The sequence below is a fragment of the Gymnogyps californianus genome, unplaced genomic scaffold (assembly GCF_018139145.2).
Source record: "Gymnogyps californianus isolate 813 unplaced genomic scaffold, ASM1813914v2 HiC_scaffold_37, whole genome shotgun sequence".
In the NCBI taxonomy this organism is placed as follows: domain Eukaryota; kingdom Metazoa; phylum Chordata; class Aves; order Accipitriformes; family Cathartidae; genus Gymnogyps; species Gymnogyps californianus.
Genome location: NW_026114257.1, coordinates 348,529 through 371,111, shown reverse-complemented (window position 1 = coordinate 371,111; position 22,583 = coordinate 348,529). Strand labels below are relative to the sequence as shown.

General features: G+C 38.9%; 1 protein-coding gene across 1 annotated transcript in view; it reads right to left on the bottom strand.

Annotated features, from left to right (window-relative positions):
* The window catches only part of LOC127028622 (nuclear factor 1 B-type-like), a 196,383-nt gene extending 175,951 nt beyond the window's left edge, over positions 1 to 20,432 (bottom strand). The window contains exons 1-2 of the mRNA XM_050914343.1: positions 20,377 to 20,432; positions 13,871 to 14,402 (exon numbers count right to left, since the gene is read on the bottom strand). Coding sequence (XP_050770300.1) covers positions 13,871 to 14,402; positions 20,377 to 20,406 — 562 coding nt within the window. The 5' untranslated portion in view covers positions 20,407 to 20,432. The remainder of the gene's footprint in view (positions 1 to 13,870; positions 14,403 to 20,376) is intronic.
* Between the last annotated feature and the right edge of the window lie 2,151 nt (positions 20,433 to 22,583).

Below are 22,583 nucleotides of genomic sequence, written 5' to 3'. Positions count from 1 at the left end.
AAGTTTTAAAAAATAAAAACTAAATAACTATAAAGTTTGAAAGGGATATCAATAGGGTTTTTTTTAATTACCATACTAGTGAGAGGTGAGCTTGTGAATAAAAATATCAGCCTTGAACATCATCTCATGTAAACTGCAAAAAGTCCTACTGCAAAATTAGTATCTAAAGTCTAGAAGATAGCGTAAACATTATTTTTCAAAGTAGCTCTTGCATACTAGTTCAAATACAGGGCCTGAAAGCCTTATCTATCAGGCTTTGAGCAATATTTGACTAATTTCAGCAAGGTGAAAAGGAAATAATTTCAAATATTTAAAATTATCATGATAAATGTTCAAGAATATACTGTAGTCTAGAGAAATCATATGCCTATACCTATCATCTCTGCAGCTTTTGACAGAAAACTAGCATTTTGTTAGGATACTTGCTATCTTACAACTTTTTTCCATTTTTCTGTCAAACTGGGTAGCAGTAGCTTATAGCCAGCAAACGGGTTTATGGAAATTGATGACACCAAGCTGAGTGGTGCAGCTGATTTGCTTGAGGGAAGGGATGCCATCCAGAGGGACATTGACAGGCTTGAGGAGTGGGCCCATGGGAACCTCCTGAAGTTCAACAAGGCCAAGTGCAAGGTCCTGCACCTGCATCAGTGCAATCCCCAATATCAATACAGGATAGGTGGTAGGACAGGTGGCCAGAAAGAGCTAAAGGACCATTATGCATCCATTATCACCTGCAAATTGCTGTCTCCTGCAGCCATTATCTTTTGTCTGGCAGTTTCCTCAGAATCCACTAACTTATGGAAATGGTATAGACCAAACCTCCAAGTTGGAGGGTATAAAACAACAGCTTACCCAAAAAGCTTTTGAAACAGATCCAACAGCAGCTGGACTACTGAGGCTTTCATGCTTCCCGGTGTGATACAGGGGATGCCTGCACCGTGACAGAGGAGGAAGGATGAGCACTCTCACCATTGGCTAGGTACCTATTTCTTTTTTTTTTTGCTCATAGGTGTAAGATATTAAGAGTTAAAGGGTTATAAGTTATGAAATCTTATGACTTGAATGGTGAATAAGTGAATTCATGTGATATAGACTAGTCTGGGCAAAAGGGGATTGAGCCTCCATTTGTTGTATTTGTTTATTATATTTCTTAACAAGCTCATGAAATAAAGTTTAAATCACAGACTACATTGTCCTGTAAATTTGAGAGATCCGAACGGACTGTGACACACAGGAACTCATTCCTTTACTCACCTAGCTATTCCTACTTGCTAATCCCATACTTCTCTTGCTTTACCCAGCTCTTGCATTCTGAGCAAGTTCTGGCAGTAGCTGGGTTATTGCTGCAGACATTGGCAACAGAGCTGCAGCAGATCATGGCCACCAAGCAATCAGTTGGTGTTAGACACTGAAAAGCGGATGAGTGGTAATCGCTTCTGTAGAGACACTTACTCTAGGGAGCTGGTAAATGCCAGTTCAGTTACCAGTGTCATCAGTTTCATCTTATGTGCATTCACTCCTCAGCTCAGGTAAGTGCTGCCCAGGCAGCCAAAAATATGCTGATACATACCACTTTGAAACAGATCATGTACTACCAAGGATATGAAATCAGGCATCTATATCAATAAAATATATAATGACTAGACAATGGGTCAGACACCTTTCACTTCAAATGTAAACCACATATCAAACACCAAGTCAACAATACAGAGAGACCTGGACAGGCTGGAAGAGTGGGCTAGCAAGAACTGTATGAAGTTTAACAAAGACAAGTGCAAAATCCTGCACCTGGGATGACATAACCAAAGAGCCCGGTACAGGCTAGGATCTGTGTGGCTGGGGAGCAGCCTTGCTGAAAGGGACCTGGGGGTCCTGGTGGACAACAAGCGGAACATGAGCCAGCAGTGTGCCACTGCAGCAACAAAGGCAAATCGGATGCTGGGCTGCATCTGCGGGGGCATTGCTAGCAGAGATAGAGATGTGATCATCCCACTCTACTCAGCGCTTGTCAGGCCACACCTGGAGTACTGTGTCCAGTTCTGGTCCATACAATTCAAGAAAGACGCGGACAGACTGGAGAGGGTCCAAAGGAGGGCCACGAAGATGATCAAAGGACTGGAGAACCTGCCCTATGAGGAAAGACTGGAGGAGTTAGGTCTTTTCTCCCTGGAGAAGAGAAGGCTCAGGGGGAACCTCATCACAGTATTCCAGTACTTAAAGGGCAGCTACAAAGAGGACGGAGGTTCTCTCTTCACAAGGAACCATATGGAGAAGACAAGGGGCAACGGGTACAAGTTGCACCGGGAGAGGTTTCACCTTGATATAAGACAGAAATTTTTTACAGTGAGAACAATCAATCACTGGAACAACCTCCCCAGGGATGTGGTAGAGTCCCCATCACTGGAGTTTTTCAAGATGCGATTGGACAGGGTGCTAGATGATCTCATCTAGGCTCCCTTTCCCACGAAAGGTTGGACCAGATGATCTTTCAAGGTCCCTTCCAACCTGGGCTGTTCTATGATTCTATGACCCAGAGAAGGCAATGGAGTGCACTCTCGTCAAGTTTGCAGATGACACAACATTGAGGGGACCAGTTGATATGCTCAAGGGCAGAGCTGCCATTCAGAGGGACCTTGACAGGCTGGAGGAATGGGCCAACAGGAGCCTTATGAAATTCAACAAGGACAAATGCCAAGTCCTGTACCTGGGAAGGAAGAGCCTGTTGCAGCAATACAGGCTGGGGACTGACTGGTTGGGGAGCAGCTCTGCTGAAAAGGACCTGGGGGTCTTGGTAGACAGCAAACTTAGGGCGCAAGAGCTCTCAGTCCCGACGTGCAAGAAGTCGGGTAGGGGAGGCAGGAGGCCAGCTTGGCTAAGTCAAGACCTCTTAGCCAAACTAAAATACAAAACCAAAATGCATAGGCAGTGGAGGCAGGGATACACATCCTGGGGAGACTATAGGGATATGGCCCGGGAGTGCAGGGAGGGGATCAGGAAAGCCAAGGCACAGCTGGAGCTGAACTTGGCTAGGGACATAAAAAATAGCAAGAAGGGTTTCTTCAGGTACATAGGACAACAAAGGAAGATGAAATAAACTGTACCCCCCCGATGAGCGAAACGGGAGACCTGGCTACAACCGACGTGGAGAAGGCTGAGGTACTCAACAACTTTTTTGCCTCGGTCTTCACAGGCAAGTGCTCTAGCCACGCCACCCAATTCACAGAATCCAAAGGCAGGGACTGGGAGAATGAAGTACCGCCCACCATAGGAGAAGATCAAGTTCGAGACCATCTAAGGAACCTGAATGTGCACAAGTCCATGGGACCTGATGAGATGCATCCGAGGGTCCTGAGGGAACTGGCAGATGAAGTTGCTAAGCCACTATCCATCATATTTGAGAAGTCGTGGCAGACTGGTGAAGTTCCCAGTGACTGGAAAAGGGGAAACATAACCCCCATTTTTAAAAAGGGAAAAAAGGAAGACCCGGGGAACTATAGGCTGGTCAGTCTCACCTCTGTGGCCGGCAAGATCATGGAGCGGATCCTCCTGGAAACTATGCTAAGGCACGCAGAAAACAGAGAGGTGATTGGTGACAGCCAACATGGCTTCCCTAAGGGCAAATCGTGCCTGACAAACTTGGTGGCCTTCTACAACGGGGTTACAGCACTGGTGGATAAGGGAAGAGTGACTGAAGTCATCTACCTGGACTTGTGCAAAGCATTTGATACTGTCCTGCACAACATCCTTGTCTCTAAATTGGAGAGACATGGATTTGATGGGTGGACTATTCAGTGGATAAGGAATTGGTTGGATGGTTGCACTCAAAGAGTTGCCATCAATGGCTCGATGTCCGGGTGGAGACCAGTGACGAGTGGTGTCCCTCAGGGGTCCGTATTGGGACCGGTATTATTTAACATCTTTGTCGGTGACATGGACAGTGGGATTGAGTGCACCCTCGGCAAGTTTGCAGATGACACCAAGCTGAGTGGTGTGGTTGATACTCTAGAGGGAAGGGATGCCATCCAGGGGGACCTTGACAGGCTAGGGAGGTGGGCCCATGGGAACCTCCTGAAGTTCAACAAGGCCAAGTGCAAGGTCCTGCACCTGGGTCGGGGCAATCCCAAACATGGATACAGGCTGGGTGATGAGTGGATTGAGAGCAGCCCTGCGGAGAAGGACTTGGGGTATTGGTGGATGAAAAACTGAATATGAGCTGGCAATGTACGCTCACAGCCCAGAAAGCCAATCGTATCCTGGGCTGCATCAAAAGAAGGGTGGCAAGGGAGGTGATTCTCCCCCTCTACTCCGCTCTTGTAAGACCCCACCTGGAGTACTGTGTTCAGCTCTGGGGCCCCCAGCATAAGACAGACATGGACCTGCTTGAGCGAGTCCAGAGGAGGGCCACAAAGATGATCAGGGGGCTGGAGCACCTCTCCTATGAGGAAAGGCTGAGAGAGTTGGGGTTGTTTAGCCTAGAGGAGAGAAGGCTCCAGGAAGGCTCTTATAGCGGCCTTCCAGTACTTAAAGGGGGCCTACAGGAAAGATGGGGAGGGACTCTTTATCAGGGAGTGTAGTGATAGGACAAGGGGTAATGGTTTTAAACTGAAAGAGGGTAGATTTAGATTAGATATTAGGAAGAAATTCTTTACTGTGAGGGTGGTGAGACACTGGATCAGGTTGCCCAGAGAAGTTGTGGATGCCCCCTCCCTGGAAGTGTTCAAGGCCAGGTTGGATGGGGCTCTGAGCAACCTGATCTAGTGGAAGGTATCCCTGCCCATGGCAGGGGGTCGGAAGTAGATGATCTTTATGGTCCCTTCCAACCCAAACCATTCTATGATTCTAAGATGAAGCCAGGTTCTTGACAGTGGTGCATGGTGGGAGGACCAGAGACAATAGGCATAAGTTGAAACAAGAGAGGTTCAGACTGGATATAAGGAGCAACTTTTTCCCTGTGAGGACAGTAGAGCATTGGAACAGGTTGACCAGAGAGGTTGTGCAGTCTCCATCCTTGGAGGTTTTCAAGACCCAACCAGATCAAGCCCTGAACAACCTGGTCTGACCTCATAGCTGACCTTGCTTTGAGCAGGAAGCTGAACTGGATGACCTCCTGAGGTCCCTTCCAACCTGAATGTTTCTATGATTCTATTACTGAAAACGGCTGTTATCATCTCTGTAATTGAACATTGCAAATAATAGGATATGGAGCTTATGAATCAGTCAAGACACTTTGCATTTCTTCCAGATGAGAGCTAACATCTTCCCTGATAAAGATTGCAGTTGATACAATGGGAGGTATGGAATATAAGAGAAAAAAAAAAAAAAATCACTGATACTCAGCAGTCTGGACTAGTTTATATACTGGCTTTTTATGTCTTTCAATATGTCCAAATGTAAAGCTACATGGGTAGGAACAAAGAACAATGATCATATAAGCATGATAAATAATGACTCTGAAAAATAATGAATATTCACAATAGATAATAAGCTGAACATAGCAACAAATGCTAAGGGTTTATATGTAAATAGGGAAATCCTGAACAAGAATATGGTGGGCATTTTACCTTTGTGTTTGGTCCTGGGGCAGTCATTGCTAGAATATTAGTTTTAGTTCTAGTATCTATACTTCAAGAATGATGATTTTTAAATACTTATGATTAGCATTGACTGCAGTAATAGTATAACAATTTGTTGCAAACTCAAGCCAATCTTGTACCAGCAGTAGTTTTAAAGGAGTAAAATAGTTAATTGAACTTTTACAAATTTTTATTCTTCTCCACTTTGTATTTCTATCCGGGACCAAAATGCTGAAATACCACAAGACAATTGATATTAACACTATTTCTGCTCCAATTGGAGAGAGAAAGTATTGCTTGATCTCATAAGACTCCCAGTCCAATATTTCTTGAAATATCTTCTTGTGAGGCAAAGGCCAGATCTGCAATAGAAACTTTTGGCATTAGAGTAATGTTGGTAGAAGCTGTGCCTTTTTTTACAGCAAAACCCTGTAGAAACATGTTTGCAGTTGTGTAGGCTGTTCTTCAGTTATACTTCTCTAGCACAAATCAGGCTTCAGATAAGGTCCTTGTCCTGGTTTCGGCTGGAACAGAGTTAACTCTCTTCTTAGTAGCTGGTACAGTGCTGTGTTTTGGATTTAGTGTGAGAATACTGTTGATAACACTCTGATGTTTTAGTTGTTGCTAAGTAGCGCTTATCTTAAGCCAAGGACTTTTCAGTTTCCCATTTTTTTTTCCCTTTCCTCCTCCTCACCCCACTGGGAGGGGGAGGGGGAAGTGGCTGCGTGGTGCTTAGTTGCTGACTGGGGTTAAAACCACAACAGTCCTTCACTTCACTGTCCCATTTTTCAGTATGGTTTGAAAAGAAAATCTGCCTCATTTTTCTTTGTAAGTTTCTTAGAAGGTTTCCTGCCAGGGTTGACCACTTATGTAGTCTTCTAGTATTGACTAGGGCTAGACTTCCTATTGTCTTCAGTCTTTCCAGAAAGGAGGGGGCCTCTGAGACTGTCTGCAACCTCCCTAAATCATGCAAATCCCCGATTAGGGCAGTGCTTTAATAATTGAATTTGGTTCTACGTATTCATAATGTATGGCCTCACTACATACATAAACTATTACATTTTTGTTAAAGAAGCTGTTGTATTTTTGGAATTATTAGGTGTGTGACTTTTAGCTGGTTATTATTATACGTTGTTCCCCCTTACACAATTTATGTTATGTTACTATCATTGTATAGTCGGCTTCCCACCAAAGTTCTGAAAAAGGCATTTACAATGTTAAGTCAAATTATGGTAAAAGTCAAGCATGCTGTTCCCTTGAGAAAGCTTGCTGGACAGTATGAGAGCAAGGCTTTCGTATGGCCTTTATACTTGGTGTGATAATGGGCAGAGTGCTTTGGAAGGGGCCTCTTCCTAATAACAGTATTGGAAGGAGTCAAGAAGAGGAGAGTATGTGTGTTCCTGGGTTCCTCTGGTAGGCCCTCTCAGATGCAGTGCATCTCAGAGAGGTGAGAAGCAAAGTGTCTGTTTGTTAGTCATTCGGAGTTGTGGGGGGAAGTGAGCAGGCTGTGCAGCATCAGAGAAGATGAAAAGGAGATAGACAGGATCTCCTCTGAGACAAGACAGATTGAAGAGCCTCAGTCCCCATCCACAGTAGAGAAGCAGGCAGTGTCTACGCCCACTATCAAGGTAAGCAAAACTTCTGGAGAAGGGGATGGATGAAAGCTAGTGACTTCTGGCACCAAGAGGAAGGCTCCTGCCCCACCTAAGAGCTTACTACTGCAAAACAGGTTCACCAGCCTCAAAGCTGAAGGGGAGCCAGATGTGCCTACAAACAAAGGACCTGGTCCACCTGACCCTGAACCATGCAAGACCACCAGGAAGAAACAGCGAGTCATCGTAATGGGTGACTCTCAGCTGCGGGGGACAGAGGCACCCATCTGTCGCACTGACCTATCATCTAGAGAGGTTTGCTGCCTGCCGGGGGCCAGGATCTGGGATGTTGTAGAGGGACTGCCAAAACTCGTCCGGCCCTCTGACTACTACCCCCTGCTGTTATTCCCTGTGGGCACCAATGATACTGCCAGGGGAAACCTGGACAGAATCAAAAGTGACCACAAAGCTCTGGGGGTGGTAGTCAAGGGTGTGGGGGCCCAGGTGATGTTCTCCTCAATCCTGCCGGTGAGGGGAAAGGATGGTAGAAGGAGGGTACTAATAGGACAGGTCAATAATTGGCTGTGGAGCTCGTGTTGATGACAGGGGTTTAGGTTCTACGACTATGGGACCCTGTTTGCAGATGAGAGTGTGCTTGGGAGAGATGGGATCCACCTCACTAAGCAGGGCAAAGCTATTTTTGCCAACACGATGGCTGACCTCGCAAGGAGGGTTTTAAACTAAGAACACTAAGTTAACTAAGTTAACACTGATTGCTAAATTTTCATCTCATGGCACAAAATTTAACTGTTTCCTTTGTCTTAAACATGAATAATGTGATTTAGTCCTGTGAAAATGACCCCCTGGTTGTATCAGATAGGAGAAAAGAAAACAGAAAAGATTCTTTTAAAAATATATTTATTTCATTCATGCCTGGAATATTAAAATTAAATACTGAAAATTCTTTCTTCTTTCTCACCAGCCTGTTACACCACCCATAATCCTGTTCTGAGGGAAGCTACAAGAAACAAATACTGTTCATTCTGAATTCTTAATTTTTACCTTCTAAATATCAATCCACATGCACATTCTGAGAAATCATAAAGGATAGGTGATCTTTTCAAATGTTTTAATTCCCTACATCTTCGTGTACAGAATACTTGTGAGAATCAATCAGAAAATAAAACTATACTTGCGTACAAATTAAATTAATCACCATTTTTTAATGATGCATTTCATGCCCGATCTTTTCAGCGCATTGAAGTAATAAAGTACAATGAAGTAATAAATTACTTGACAAAGTAATTCTGTACTGTGTAGTAGATAAATAGGAGAGAAGTCAGTATGGTGTCTTTTTCAGTTAAACCAAAAAGTCATATTTTCTTCATACATGAATGAACTGGAATTGCTCACAGCAAAGTGAAGTTTTAAAAAATTCATTATTCATTATTAGATAGTTATATTACAAAAAGTTCTTAAATGAGAACTGATAAAATATTGAAGCCATCATTCTGCTTCTATATTGGTTCTTTGATTCAAAACTGAGATTTGTTTTAACACAGGGGATCAGCAAGTCATTTCAGTATATGTGACAAGCTTCTAAAGCATCTATAGGTACAGAAAGTAATGAGCACAATTTCCAGTCAATGTCAGATCATCTACCAATTAGTTGTGTGAACTCTGACAAATCACATTGTGCCTTGATATACCCTTCTGTGAAATGGGTAAAATTTTCAACTAAAGGTTCCCATATGAAGTATTCAGAAGGAGCCAAATTACTGAAGTTATTGGAAGTAGAGACAATTAGCAACTTAATGGACTGTTTAAACCTTCCAGACCTAATATTTTCAGTAATTAAACATGAAAAAATCAAAGTTCAAGGAATACAAACCTTTGTCCTAAATCCATGAGAATATTGTGGAATGTTGAACATATGAATCATACGAACTACACAAAAAAAAACTATTCCGGAACATTATTTTGCATGCTATTTTTAAACAAAATTGCTTATATTCATAGTGAACTAGCCATCCAAAGAAATTGCATACATGCCTTTAAAATATAAAAAGTACTATTTCAATATTCCTAACCAGTTTTCTAGAGGCCTGTTTACTAAATGTAAACTACAGTATAATTTAAAAATGCCTACCCAAACCTGTTGAAGCTCCCTAAGATAATAAATCCATAAAACTCTCAAGAACAGCTCAGTAAAGATTGAACCAATAAGCCACTAAGATTTCACTAGCTTCTTTTTATGATATATCACATTTAAAAAAAGAATTCTAATGCCTTTAAAATTAAGTTACATTTTTCACAGCAAGACTATGCTTAAAAACAATACAGATGAGGTAAAAAAATTTCTGAGCTTCAGTTGAGATTATCTGAAAATGTGCTTAACAGTTCAAAGTGCATTACAAAAATCAGTAAGCCTGAGTTAGTTTAAAGTTCAAACTGTTGAAATCATGTGATTTTTCACACAGTGCACACAGCAGTCACTATTTCTTGGGATCTGTAAACTTCTTAGTGGTACAGCAGATAAATCTTTGCACTCAAAGTTTTCCCCTACCTACTCTACAGAAAAAATAGCTTTCTCTCTCTCTCTGCACCCCCACTTTTCCCAAACACACAAGACAACCCTGACAATTCAGGCACTCACATAGGCCAGACTTCCTTCTGTGCAGACCTTTGGATAGAACTGCTAATCCTTCTTAATTAATGAGGTAATGGTGGTTAACCATAAAGCAATATTAATACTAACTCTCTAGGAAACTTCAACAGAAGTGATTTAGCATTTTTGTTGATTTCCTGGTAACAAAAATCATGGAGCTGGAACTGTTACAGCATCTTGATGTTTAAGAACTTACAAATTCAGGACTGTCTGAACAATATCAGACTAAGCAGATCTGTATCTATTTTCTGCTCTCTTTCTTGGATAGTTTAAAAGATTCTCCCCTCAACTTCAGATTTTATTAATAGCAGAGGATGCAGGTTCCCCTCCCAATTATATCAGTCTTACACAAGGACAAAGGAGAGTGTAAACAGTGGATAAACATGAGTGATCAGAGAAATGTACTGAGAGGAGCACACATTAAAAACAATTGCAAATGTTTAGTGCATTTAACATTGCTTCAGTCTCTTAGACTCTCAAAACATTTCTCAAGGTCCACTATGCTTCATTCAGTATGTGATTAAATAGCTAACATCAGGTTTGCATTTTATTTATGTTGGAAAAGAAAAAAGCAGCAGAGACAACACGGGGATTAATAATTCTGCAAATGAAAAACATTGCAGCAGATATTTTTTTTACACAAACAGCAATGCAATTTTTTTTAGTCAGTTATAAGACTAAGTAAAACATCTATAAGGATAATGATTTTATATTATCTGGGATTCTATTACAGCAAACAACTACTGCAGCTTTCATTCAGTGATTGTCAAAAACTTTCCAATATGCCACTGCAATGCAGATGCCAACTAGCAAATCAAAGGCATTCAGCAACTAGACAAAGAGGGTCTGATGCCAACCTTGGTGCTACTGGCAACCATTATTGTCATCAAACACATTATCTGCCTTTATTTTCCTCCTCTCCTGGCACTTGACAAACAAAATGGAGGTTTTTGTAGCAACAGAACTCAGCATAAATGCTGCGCTTATTGACTCAAATACCACAAAATGATTTTATGAACTGAGATGCATTTCATATCAAATGATAGAGGCTGTCTGATGTCTGACAAAAAAAAAAAAAAGTTTTGTCAACAGAAGCAATGATCATGGCATTTTCAAGGTTTGAAGGTTTTTTAAAACTCAGGAAAAAAACCCAAACATAGAATGAACAGAACCCCATAGAAATATATCATTAAGAATTATTTTGATGCTAAATATTTTAATGGATGAAGTACTGATGTAAATTTCACTGTTTCTTCCTCCAAACCAATCAAAGCAGCAGCATTGCAACCTATGTCAAGCCACTTCTATTTAAGATCCTGAAACACAAGAGGATAGTAAGAGAAAGGGAGAAACAAGCTACATTCTGAGAGGAGCAAGCAGAACGAAATTAAGTTGGTCAAAACTTGATAGGCTGGTCCTTATTTCCCCCCCCCCCCAAGAGAAACAAGGAAGTAGAATCTCTTTTTATAAATAACCAAAAGGATTACTGACGTTTCTAGATTTTAAAATTGTCAATATATTGTAACATTACTCTGCACCGCAATGCAGATGCCAACCAACAAATCACAGGCATCGTAGGCTAAACAAAGAAAGATTGATGCCAATCCTGGTGCCACTGGCAACTATCCTTGGCACTCAAACTATTCTTTCTCCCCCTCCCATCAGTTTTAAAGCAACAACAACAACAAGGAAAAAAATGCTACTTTACCCTTTTTTATTCATTTTATGTGCTAATTCCTTCATATTTCATTTGCAAATTATTTTTATTTCTCTGCTTAGCTTTTATGATACCATTTGATATGATGTGAGTTTTCATATTCTAAAAGAAAAATAAAAAGCAAAATATTATGTGTAAGATGCAGCGGTTTGATTGAATTTTGCAAAGCCTGGTGTTCTTAAGTGCACTACAAAGTGACATAACCTGTTTTCAATTAGATTAATTAAAAAAAATAAAGAAAAAATACTAGGATAACTTAATGACTTTTTCAAGAGAGCCACCAGATGTGAAGAGATTTACCATGAAGCAGCAAAAGAGATACAAAATACATTGTTTACAATATAAAATGGTCTACCAAGTGTGATTTAATACAAATAAATTAACCAACATTATCTTTCAGTATATTATCTCAGTAGCTCCTTGTAACTTTGGAAATAATAATGAAGTCATAACATTAGAGTATGCTTCTCTTACTCATTTCTATTTAGAACAACTTGGACAATTTAGACAACTCTTGAATAAACTCATATTGTCAATTCATTTAAACTAATAAAATCAGGAATGTCCTGCAACCCCTACTCCCCATTTCACGTTACAGGCTTCCACCAACAGAAAAAATTGGCAATGTTTAAAAGTACACTGACCCTGGTTTCTTTGGCTTAAAAGCTACTTAATTAATCAATAAGCTATGTCTTGAAATATGTGTATTAAAATATCATTTTAACTTTCCTGCACAAAAGAAGCTTAAAGGGACAAATCATATATAATTAAGATTTTTTTTTCGGTACTATCACAGCACACTTACTTTCTATGTTATCCAGGATCAGTTTTAACAATTAAGCAGCTGCTTAAAGTCATTGCAGAACAACTGTTGTATACTTTGTCTACTGCTGTGGAAAAAAATGTTAAATACAAGCAGGAAAAAAACACCAACAACAATGAATTATATCCTTTCATCATGAAAAGTTCAGAAAGACTAACTGTATTTATATGTTTCTGTAATCATAATGCATCACTTGGGCAATTAAACATGGATTCTAAAAGAGAGGTTCATTAAAATTAAAAAGTTTGTGCTGTGTATGTGTTCTCTTAAAGAATGAATATTCATAGATAATAAGAAAAAAACCCATCAATGGTCAAATGAAGACGTGTCATTTTACTTTTTTGTTACTAATAAAAACCATTCAGTTAAATCCCTCTAGTTATATACTGAACATCAGATAACAGCCTGCCACCTGCTCTCCTGTAGGCCCTTTCTGCCTACTACCAGGACAAACTGAGAAATGGTCCATCATCTGTGGCAGTTCAAACTTTCCCTAGTTTGGATTTGCAGCTAAGAAATAAATGCTTTATTAGTGTGGACCAGTCAGTAATGCAAAGACTTCCAGAGGATGATACAATCACCAGAGAGGACCCAAAAGACCTTTCAGGAAGAAAATGTTTTTCCATGATCCTCAGTATCTGAGAAAAACTTTATCTACTTACATCCATTTATGATTTAGAGGAACTGCAAATGAATATTGTAATATATAAGAGTTTTCCCCCCCCAATAAAGAATTATCATCAGCTGATTTTCTTTTAATTCTATAACACTAAACTTATGCAGCTTTTCCATAGTGTACCTGGGATTTTCCATATTAAAATATCTTTCAAACAAAACTGAGCATACCAGTGTGACTATGAAAATATAACTTTTATGGAATATTTTGTGAAAATATTACAACGTGGTTTGTTGTTTTAAAGTTCAGACAAGTAATATGAGATGGTATTGTCAAGTATGAATAAAATGTAAATATTGTATGCAGTAAATCTGAGTATATAGTTATGGTAGTTACTAAGGAGTATTTCTTTGCTAAAGTTTTTTCATGTTTAATAATGATGAGAAAGTTTACAATTGTTCTTCAAAGCAACTGTAGATTCATCAGTGTAAGGAAAAATATTGAATATTAGTAGTTAAAAAGGTGAAAATAAATATTTATATTACCTATGTGTCTGTGCAATTGCACATACCTGCATCTGTTATTAACATTACTGGAGAAAAAGACCTATAATAATGTTTTCTGAAGCACTAACTGGAAAATACTGCCGCTGACATAAATAGCAACTGCAAAGGAACTTAAGTACTTCCTTAGTGTGTCCTAGTCTCTCTTGAAAGAGAATGTGAGACTTGTTTCAAATTTATATATCATACGTATACATAGCCACATTGTGTAGATAGACCACAGAAGAGCATTTCATTACAAGTCATCGCTTAGGAGAAAAAGGGCTACTTAGAATCAGTTTGACATACTAACACAAAATGCAACAATCTGCTTCCTACCTTTCTCCTGCACGTAGTATGCCAAAAAAAAATCAAGCTCCTTGACTGATACTGTTATATGATGTGGTTGGATGCAAAGTGCTGGATTTATACAGTGTGGGGATTTCATGAGTCGTTCTCCATCTGTACTTTCCAAGGGGATGCCTTTGAACAGGATCACCATGACTAGATCCAGACGCCAGACTTTGTCAGCCTGTCGCAGACAGTCAATTCTCCTAATCTTACCCTTTTGGTCAGGATTGGACAATACACAGCATGGATGCTTCTTCCCAGTAACCGTGAGCACAAAGTCCTCCCGGTACTCTTGGCGAATATCCTTGCGAAGCTTGGCAAGGAGCCTGGATGCCCACTTCTGTTTAATTTCAGGCTTCTCACTAAGTAACTCATCCTTGACTGCTCTTTCCTCATCCTTTGACATTCGCTTCTCATGTTTTTTAAAATACTTGCGTTTTCGAGCCTGAAGGTTGAACCAAGTATAGGCAATTGCACGGACATGTGGAAGAAGTGCCTCAATGAATGGGTGAAATTCATCCTGTGGAAAAAAAGTGGAGAGGGGGAGGGGAAAGGAAGAGAAGAAGAAAACTCAAAGTCACTTTGTTCTTATAAGCAAGGCAATATCGAGATAGGTTTCTGAAACTATCAAAGTGAAAACCAAGATGAAAAGAATAATTAAAATTTAGACAAACTTCTATCACTATCAGGCAACAGACAATTACTCAGAGTATCACATTTTCTCCACATTTCACTCTTTGAAAGATCCATGTAAATATTTTATTTGATATGCCTCCCCTCACTTCATCCCACAATGCTGTACAGACTACATCATTTAAAAGAGATGCTATCAAGATGTTTTGTTTCTAACATGTAAATAGCAAGTGAACAGCTAACACCAAGCAAAGTACCATTATACAAAGAGGACACTATATGATTTAAAAAAAAAATCTGAGCAGAAACATTTGGAACACTGAAGTGAATACCACAATTTATTTCTCTGTGGTACAGAAACACAAAGCATATACATGCTCACTGTAATACCACAGAGTTCCCACTTTTGGAGCATGCTCTCAGCAAGAAACTGCTGGTGGCACAAAGAGCATGTGCCATTAAACTTGATCCATTTTCTTATCAAATGTCCAACATTCCACCACTGAAACAGCACCATTCCAGTGATGGTAACTAGATAAATCAGTATACAGTAAGGGAAAGTAGGTAAAAGACACAATATGTCATATAAAATTCCTGAACAAAAGCTTCTGTACTTTCAACTCTGCATGGTTCTCTCCCACCACTCAAACTCTGTAAAATACAAGTTTATGAAGTTGAGAACAAGAATTACATTAATGTTTTTCCAGCAGCTCCACTATGGCATTTGAAGCATCACCAAGTCAGTTTTTTAACTGATCACTTGAGTACGGCAATAATTGTAAACCCCTTAAAAAACAATATCTGAGTTATACAATGAAAAAATGGCAACTTGGCACAAACATTGCATTCTTTGTGTTTCTGTGTGCTGTGGCAGGGTGATATTAAAAGTGTACCATTGGTCAAACACTGCTTTTCCATGCAATTTAATTACAGTTCTAAAATATCCCTTCCTGTCATATGGCTTCACCTGCAAGTTTATATCTTCTGCCTAGTTGCAATATTTATTGCATTAAAGAGGTAATGCTTAATTGTTGTCTACAAGTACATTCTACAGCAACTAAATTATTTCATTTTATCTGCTTTAAGCATCTTCTTATGCATCCATGTTAATATCTAAATAGGCCTTTCCCAAAAACTATTGTCTTTTTCTGTGAACAAATATGAATATAATTAATTTGCTGTTTAAAACAGAGCAATCTGCTTATCAAACATTACTATATTTTGGTTTGGAAGTCAGACCTTAGGGGGAAGTATCTTTTTCTGTGTGTAGGCATATTTGGTTTTAAATACTGTGCAGAGACTGTTCATCATATGGAATGACAGTGCAATCAAACTAAAACTGAAACTTTTTTATGTGAATATATTCAAAAACACAATTAAACTAATGTTTTCATTACTCTGATAGACAGGGAATGAATTATATTTAATCAGCAGGCTGATTAGGTAAAAAATGCTGAAAGTATAACCAATTGTCTCATAATGATAAAGATTTCAGACTACCACTGTGAAAACATACTGACCTTTGGGATGAGAATTTAGTATTAAAATGTTCAAATTTCCGAAGATTTAAAAAATTTCCTGAATGTTAAAAACCTACAATGTCTAGTCATTCCTCTTCCCTAATCACCCTCAAATCAAAGACAAAACAAAAGAAAAATTGCAAACAGTTTACATATAGCCATCACTACCTTTATAGAGAAGAAAGAGAGCCAATATCAAAAGACCATTCAGGACATAAATGATTACATTTCAGTATGATGCTTAACAAAGAACCACAGAGACAATAATTAAACTGATTAGGAGTTTCCAGCAGAGATTTTTAACAACTCTGATACTATAATTGCATGTTAAAGCCATGGAAATAGTTAAACCACAAACTGTTCTTTCTATGGAAAAGCAATAGTGCTGTGATTAACCACAGCCCATGATAAGATTTCCCTGTCTTCATACACTTTCTGATGCCATGCTTTTTCCTCCTTCAATTATAACTAATACAGAAAGTAGTAGTTCTCCAGAAGTCATCTTAATAAAAGCATTTTAATAAAATGTTAATAAATTTTGAATTTAACAGAAACAGCAAGCCTGTGTCAGTAAATCATTCCAGTTCATTTTATACTGAATAAAACAGATTTACTACAGGTTTTGAAAACTGGAGGCTAAAGCAGGGGAGCTGAAGGGCTTGGGGAGAAAAGATTCTTTTGTCCCAGGTACAATAATTTCCCCTATGTCTAAAATAGATTGCAGCATTTCTAGTTTTAAAAATGGTGATAAAATTGCTGCAGAAATATTCTACAGTATTAGAATACCAGAGATCTAGTTTTTCTTTCTAGTAAGGACATCATGAACATTGGATTGGCTTCTTCTGTAGATACTGCATATAGTATTAACAATAATAACTGATAGTATTGTAAATCCATAAATAATTTATGTAGTCAAATTTCAAATTTTAAATTCCAGTCTATAATGACTGAATGACTTTGTTTTAAAAAGTGAAAACATTTTATTTTTTTAACTATGGTCATGCTTTTGCTTCATAATATCATAAAGTCCTAAAACTATAAAATGTATGTTAAAACGTGAGAAAAGAAGCACAGCAAATAATGTCCTCTTCTAAAGCAATATTATCAAATAACTTTGAGATTCATTGTGCATCTGGATTCCTTTCAAATGAAGCATTATTTGACAAGAAGTGGCCCATAAAAATGATCCTAAATGGAGATTTGCTATTAATCATACATATTCTCCAGTAAACCTCCTACCTATCTACTAAATTTCATTTTTCCCTGTACTATTTGTAGAGTTAATGTTGAAACAATGTTTTTTATGTGGCACTTACTCATGTGCCATAACTGCTCTTTCAGCGAAGTGATTTATGCAGGTAAAATATTCAAATGTCTTAAGAAATTATGCTGATGAATCAACGTGCACTGACAATTTAGATTAAAATGGAAGTTATTTTGAAATATTTACATAGTTTGCAAATAACTGAAAATTATCTATACTCTAATTGTGGTATAATAATGATAGGTCAGATTTTCTTTTTCTAATAGTTAAAAGGGAAACAGAAATCCTTTCGTCTTCCTTCTACCTTTCCAAACTTTGTATCAATTAATCCAAGCTTGAATAAAGGACCATACAATAAATAAGGTAGATATCTAGCAATTACACATAGGAAATCTTGCATTCTCAATTTCACTGCATGGATTTTCTCTGCCAATAAATAAACAACATATTCTAGGGAGGGAAGAAAATTAAAACATATTTTAAGATTCCTGGACAACTGCAATATAAAAATAAACGATGGTAAAATATGACAAGAAACTGATCTCTTAAAGGCATGCAGTAACTGCATCCTATCATGCTTCAGCAAGAGAAGTAAATGAAGTTTATATTCATTCCAAAATAAGGGTAAGGGGGTACATGGGAGATGAGAAAACAAAACAAAACAAAACAAAAACATTAAGTTGTATTTGGCAAGTCTTCATTCTTCCTTGCAGTTATCTCATATTCATATTACTGTAATGATAATGGGTAATACTCCCAACTGCCAAGGACTGACTTAAAACCACACTTAGATTTCAGATCTGGTTTTAAAAGGTGCTGCAATGCTGTCTCCATGCAAACTGAACTACTGCTTCTGCAAGAACCTTTGTCCAATCAAGTATTCTATTTTCATCTGTGTTAAGAATTTATAGCAAACATTTTTGAGCACATATTACTACAGTCGAATTGTATCTGAGGCATCTTACAGACAGACAATACAACAGATACAACTCTGATAGCTTTAACTCAACTACAACTGAAGAGTAATCAATCTTTTACTTTAAATAAACAAATAAATTCTCATTTACCCTGTAAACTTAATCTTTAAAATTAGGCAAAGAAAAAATGACTAAAGAAACCCTTTAATCATTCCAAGCAGAAAAAAAAAGTTAACAAATTAAAGGAAATCAAAATTGCTGCAATTGTATTCCATATATTCATTACTAAATACAAGCCACTTCTACATGGCACATGATACAGCATGATTGGAAAACAATATATAGAAGTTTTTAAACACATGAAGACAAACAGTGCTTCATTTATACTTGCAAAAATCCAATGAGTTATATTTTTAATATAAACTTAAGTAGTGGCATTTTAATATAGATTTGGTAAAAATAATGGACTTTATTACATCTTTGACAGAAAAAGTCCAAAAAACAAACATATGGGGAAAAAAGTCATTAAAGCAGAAAATAACAAAAGTCCTACGTGCTTTATTACAGGTAGAAGTTAAAGTTTGCTATTTTCAATGTAAAAAAACCCAAACAACTTTGTTTCCTTTGTATTACTCATGTATATATTCATGTGTAGAGGTCTCGGTAGCTGTCAATAATTTCATAGAAAGGACAGCATTTGGAGATATTTTTTTAACTAATCGTGGACTCCACCAGAAGTAATTCTTAAGTGTGTAACTGTAAACATGTGTATATCTGTTACACAAAGTGCAATCTATACATAGTATATTATTTTTCTTTTATAGTACAACTATTTCAATTTCCAGTTTTGCTCCACTCAAGTTCACATTTACTTGCTGAAAATACCCATATTTAAGTCAATCACACTTAGAAACCAAACAAAATATAAACAATAAAAAATGCGTCAGCCAAAAAGCTACAGGACTGTAACCAAACACTAAATAAGCCTTATCATTGTTTTCATCTTCATTCATATTTTACGAATGCTTTGGTCCTTTTAAATCACAATGCTTTTTAATCATCAAATAACTGAAATCACAATTATCTGTTCACTATGCAAATATAAGTGCATTATTAGGTGTTTAATACTAATGTAACAGTAAGACTTAGTTTCATGCATTTTCTTTTTCTTAAGCTATTTGCTGCACCAATGTGGAAGCAAGCAGTTATCGCTTAATCAGTTTGCATCACATCCTCCTAATACTGACTAGCACAAAAACTTCTGAGAACTAACCCATAGCTTTACAGATATAATTTACTATTCTGAATATGCTCCAGTATCAAGATGCTTGTTTCTTATTAAAACGATAATGACAAACATGCTCTGCAGACACTTATGTTTAACTTCTGAAGGATTACTTCCTATACCACTAATGTCTCAAAATGATAGTTTTAAAAGAACAATATCCCCACTTGACTCCCCTCACAGAAGAAGGTTCTGAAGAACTTCAGAAACCCATACATGTTACTAAACTACTCTCCACATTCAAAGCAGTATTCCTCGGTTTGTTCAAACATTCCCCATTGTTTTAATAAACAATGTTAATAAATAGCCTTGTACATGCTGATTTATAAACACCAAAATTAGACAAGAAAAATACCATATCCCTACATAACCAAGTAAGAAAATATCCTATAGCTTGGTCATCCCCACTCAAACCCTTCACGCTGTTGGCAGACTATATATTATTAATTAAACAAAGTATTATGTTGCACCAGACAATGATAAGTGTTTTTTGTTTTGATTTTTTCCAAAAATAACACTTTCCTTTAACACCCTTTTATTGGAGTGAATAAACTGACAGGATGAAAAGACAGCAGATTGGTGTTTTCCAATCAAATCAAACCTGCTTTTTATCGTAATTTGCTCATTTCCATGTTGTTAACCTTTGACTTTTTATGCACTAACAATAAACAATATTTGTCTACATGTGACACTTTGAATGAGTCTCCCCAAAACAAAGGCCTGGTACAGCGCATTCTCTACTGTTCTCTTGTGCAAGAGGAGTTTGGACCTGACAAGCAGTTAGAAGCGTGCTTTAACCCATTACAACTACTAGCAATGACTCATTAACAACTCATATATAAAAATAAATAAATAAGAACAAAATGCATCTATACCTGAGTGAGACAGATTGGAGAATACATCATGACTTCGCTTTGATAACACGCTGCCTGGAGAGCCCCTAAGAAAAGCCTCAAAAATTAATAATTTCATCTATTAATTTTACAGTCATCTTGATGAAGATTTAATCAATCAAGACGAGGCTCTGCCCTGGATCACCGCAACTTCACAACAAACCCCAGTCCTCCTTAAATAGCCAAAAATTCAAGTTCACTCCTTGTGCTAGTTTTCCAAGGGTGAAATCCAATATATGCTTCTAACCCTCTTGTAGTCGGCAGTGCAGGAGTCTTGCTTTTGCTGCTGCTGGCGGTTGTTCTGCAGATGAGGAGGGGGGAGGCTCGGCAGAGGGCAGGAGATTTTTTTGTTTGGCTGCTTTTTAAAAAGAAAAAAAAAGTTAATGGTGGGTTATTATAGTACTGTCACCACACTCTAAAAACAGTTCGTTACAGCACGGAGCAGAGCAGGAAAATCCCAGAGTGATGGCAGGCGAAACTTTACAAGGCAGCAACCATGTGTGTGAGAGTGAGTATGCGTCCCCCAAGGGTGGAAAATGCTCCGCAGTGCACAGTCTCCGGGCTCCTCTCCCAGCAGCAGCCTCTGCCTCTTCCTGTCTCTGTAGGTAATGTTAAGAAACTGCTTTCCAAACGCCCACTATAATAAGAATGATTTCTTGAAAATTCAAATGATAAATATATCTCTCTCCCTATTTGCTCGCATGCCTTCTCTGTACAAAATTTAGAATTTGAAAAATTCACCGGTTACACCCTCTGGACCCTATCCAGCACTCTCTTCAAATGAATGAGACTTAGGGATTTTTTTGTTGTTGTTGTTAATTAAATAATTACACAAACATCAGTTACACTCCTCCTCCTGCAACCACATTCCTTTTCCACAAGATCTACCTCCTCTGCCCTCCCTCTTTTTATTAGTCATCACTAATACGGTAGAAGGCACTAGCACATTTTACAAACAAGCCTCACTTTCCCCTCTCCTGGAGGTAGAAAACTAGGGGTGGGGGGAAGAGGTGGTCCTGCTGTCTGAACGATTTTTTTTTCTTCTTTTGGGATGGTTTGGGGGTATTATTTTGGCAGCGGCGCATACGTGACACAACAGCAACATGCCCAAAGCTACTTCCCCTCGCTCCTCCTGGGAAGCATCTGGTGGAAAGAGTCCCTTACAGCGCTATAAAGGAGCCATAGCTGGCACCTTGAAACAACTACTATGGCTGTGTCGCCACTCTGGCCTTTGCCAGCCTGGGAACCACTGTATGCAGTCTGGGGAAGAGCTAAAAGTAGGAAACTTAGCCAAATCACCACTAATTAACGGAGATTAAGGAAGGGCGAAGGGGCAATGAGGAAGGAGGTGTTTCTTTGCCTTCCTAGTCAGCAAATGCTGTAATTCTCTCCCTGTCTGCATGTGAGAGGAATAGTTTTGCATCATTTGTATTATGCAGTTATGACCTATCAGGGGGAGTTTGTCTTTTTCGCTCCTATCTCCACTTCGGGACAGTCCCAATCTACAGCCACGCAGAAGGTGTAGGGAAGAGGACAAGAAGTTAGTACTTTTTTTGCCGCCCTCCCAAGGCACCCCCTTTAATAGGTAGTCCTCCTCCATCCCTACCCCCGCCCGCCTGTTATAGCCTGACCACACCCTCGAAGTACCGGGATAGCCTGTGAGGCAAGCTCTGTCCCAGGGGGCGACAGCAGTGCAGGGCGGGGAAGGGAACAGAAGAGGAGGTATCAGCCTTGTCCTCCCAGTGAGGAGGAGGAGGTGGCGGTGGTGGTGGCGGTAGCACGATAGAACTTCATGCAGCAAAAAATCTGGAGAAAGGGAACCGACGGGAACAAGAATTTTGTTTCAATCTCCTAGAGTAGCTTTTACTAGAGAAGCTGAAGCCAAAGCCCGAGGAGTCTTGTTATAGGGAAAGGAGGAAGAGGAAAGGCTGGGCAGGAGTGAGTGTAGTGAGTCGAGGGGGGAGGGTGTCAGTCAATGAAGTGGAGGGAAGAAGTCAGTGGAGGGAGGAAGGAACTCACTAGAGGGAGGGAGGGAATGAAAGGAGGAAGAGAGGAGGGAGGGAGGGAGTCAGTCAATGGAGGGAATCAATGGAGAGAGTGTGGAGGAGGGAAGGAGGAAACTGGAAGGAGGAATGGAGGGAGGAAAGGAGTTGAGGCAAGAGAGGAGGAAGGGAGTGAAAGGAGGGAAG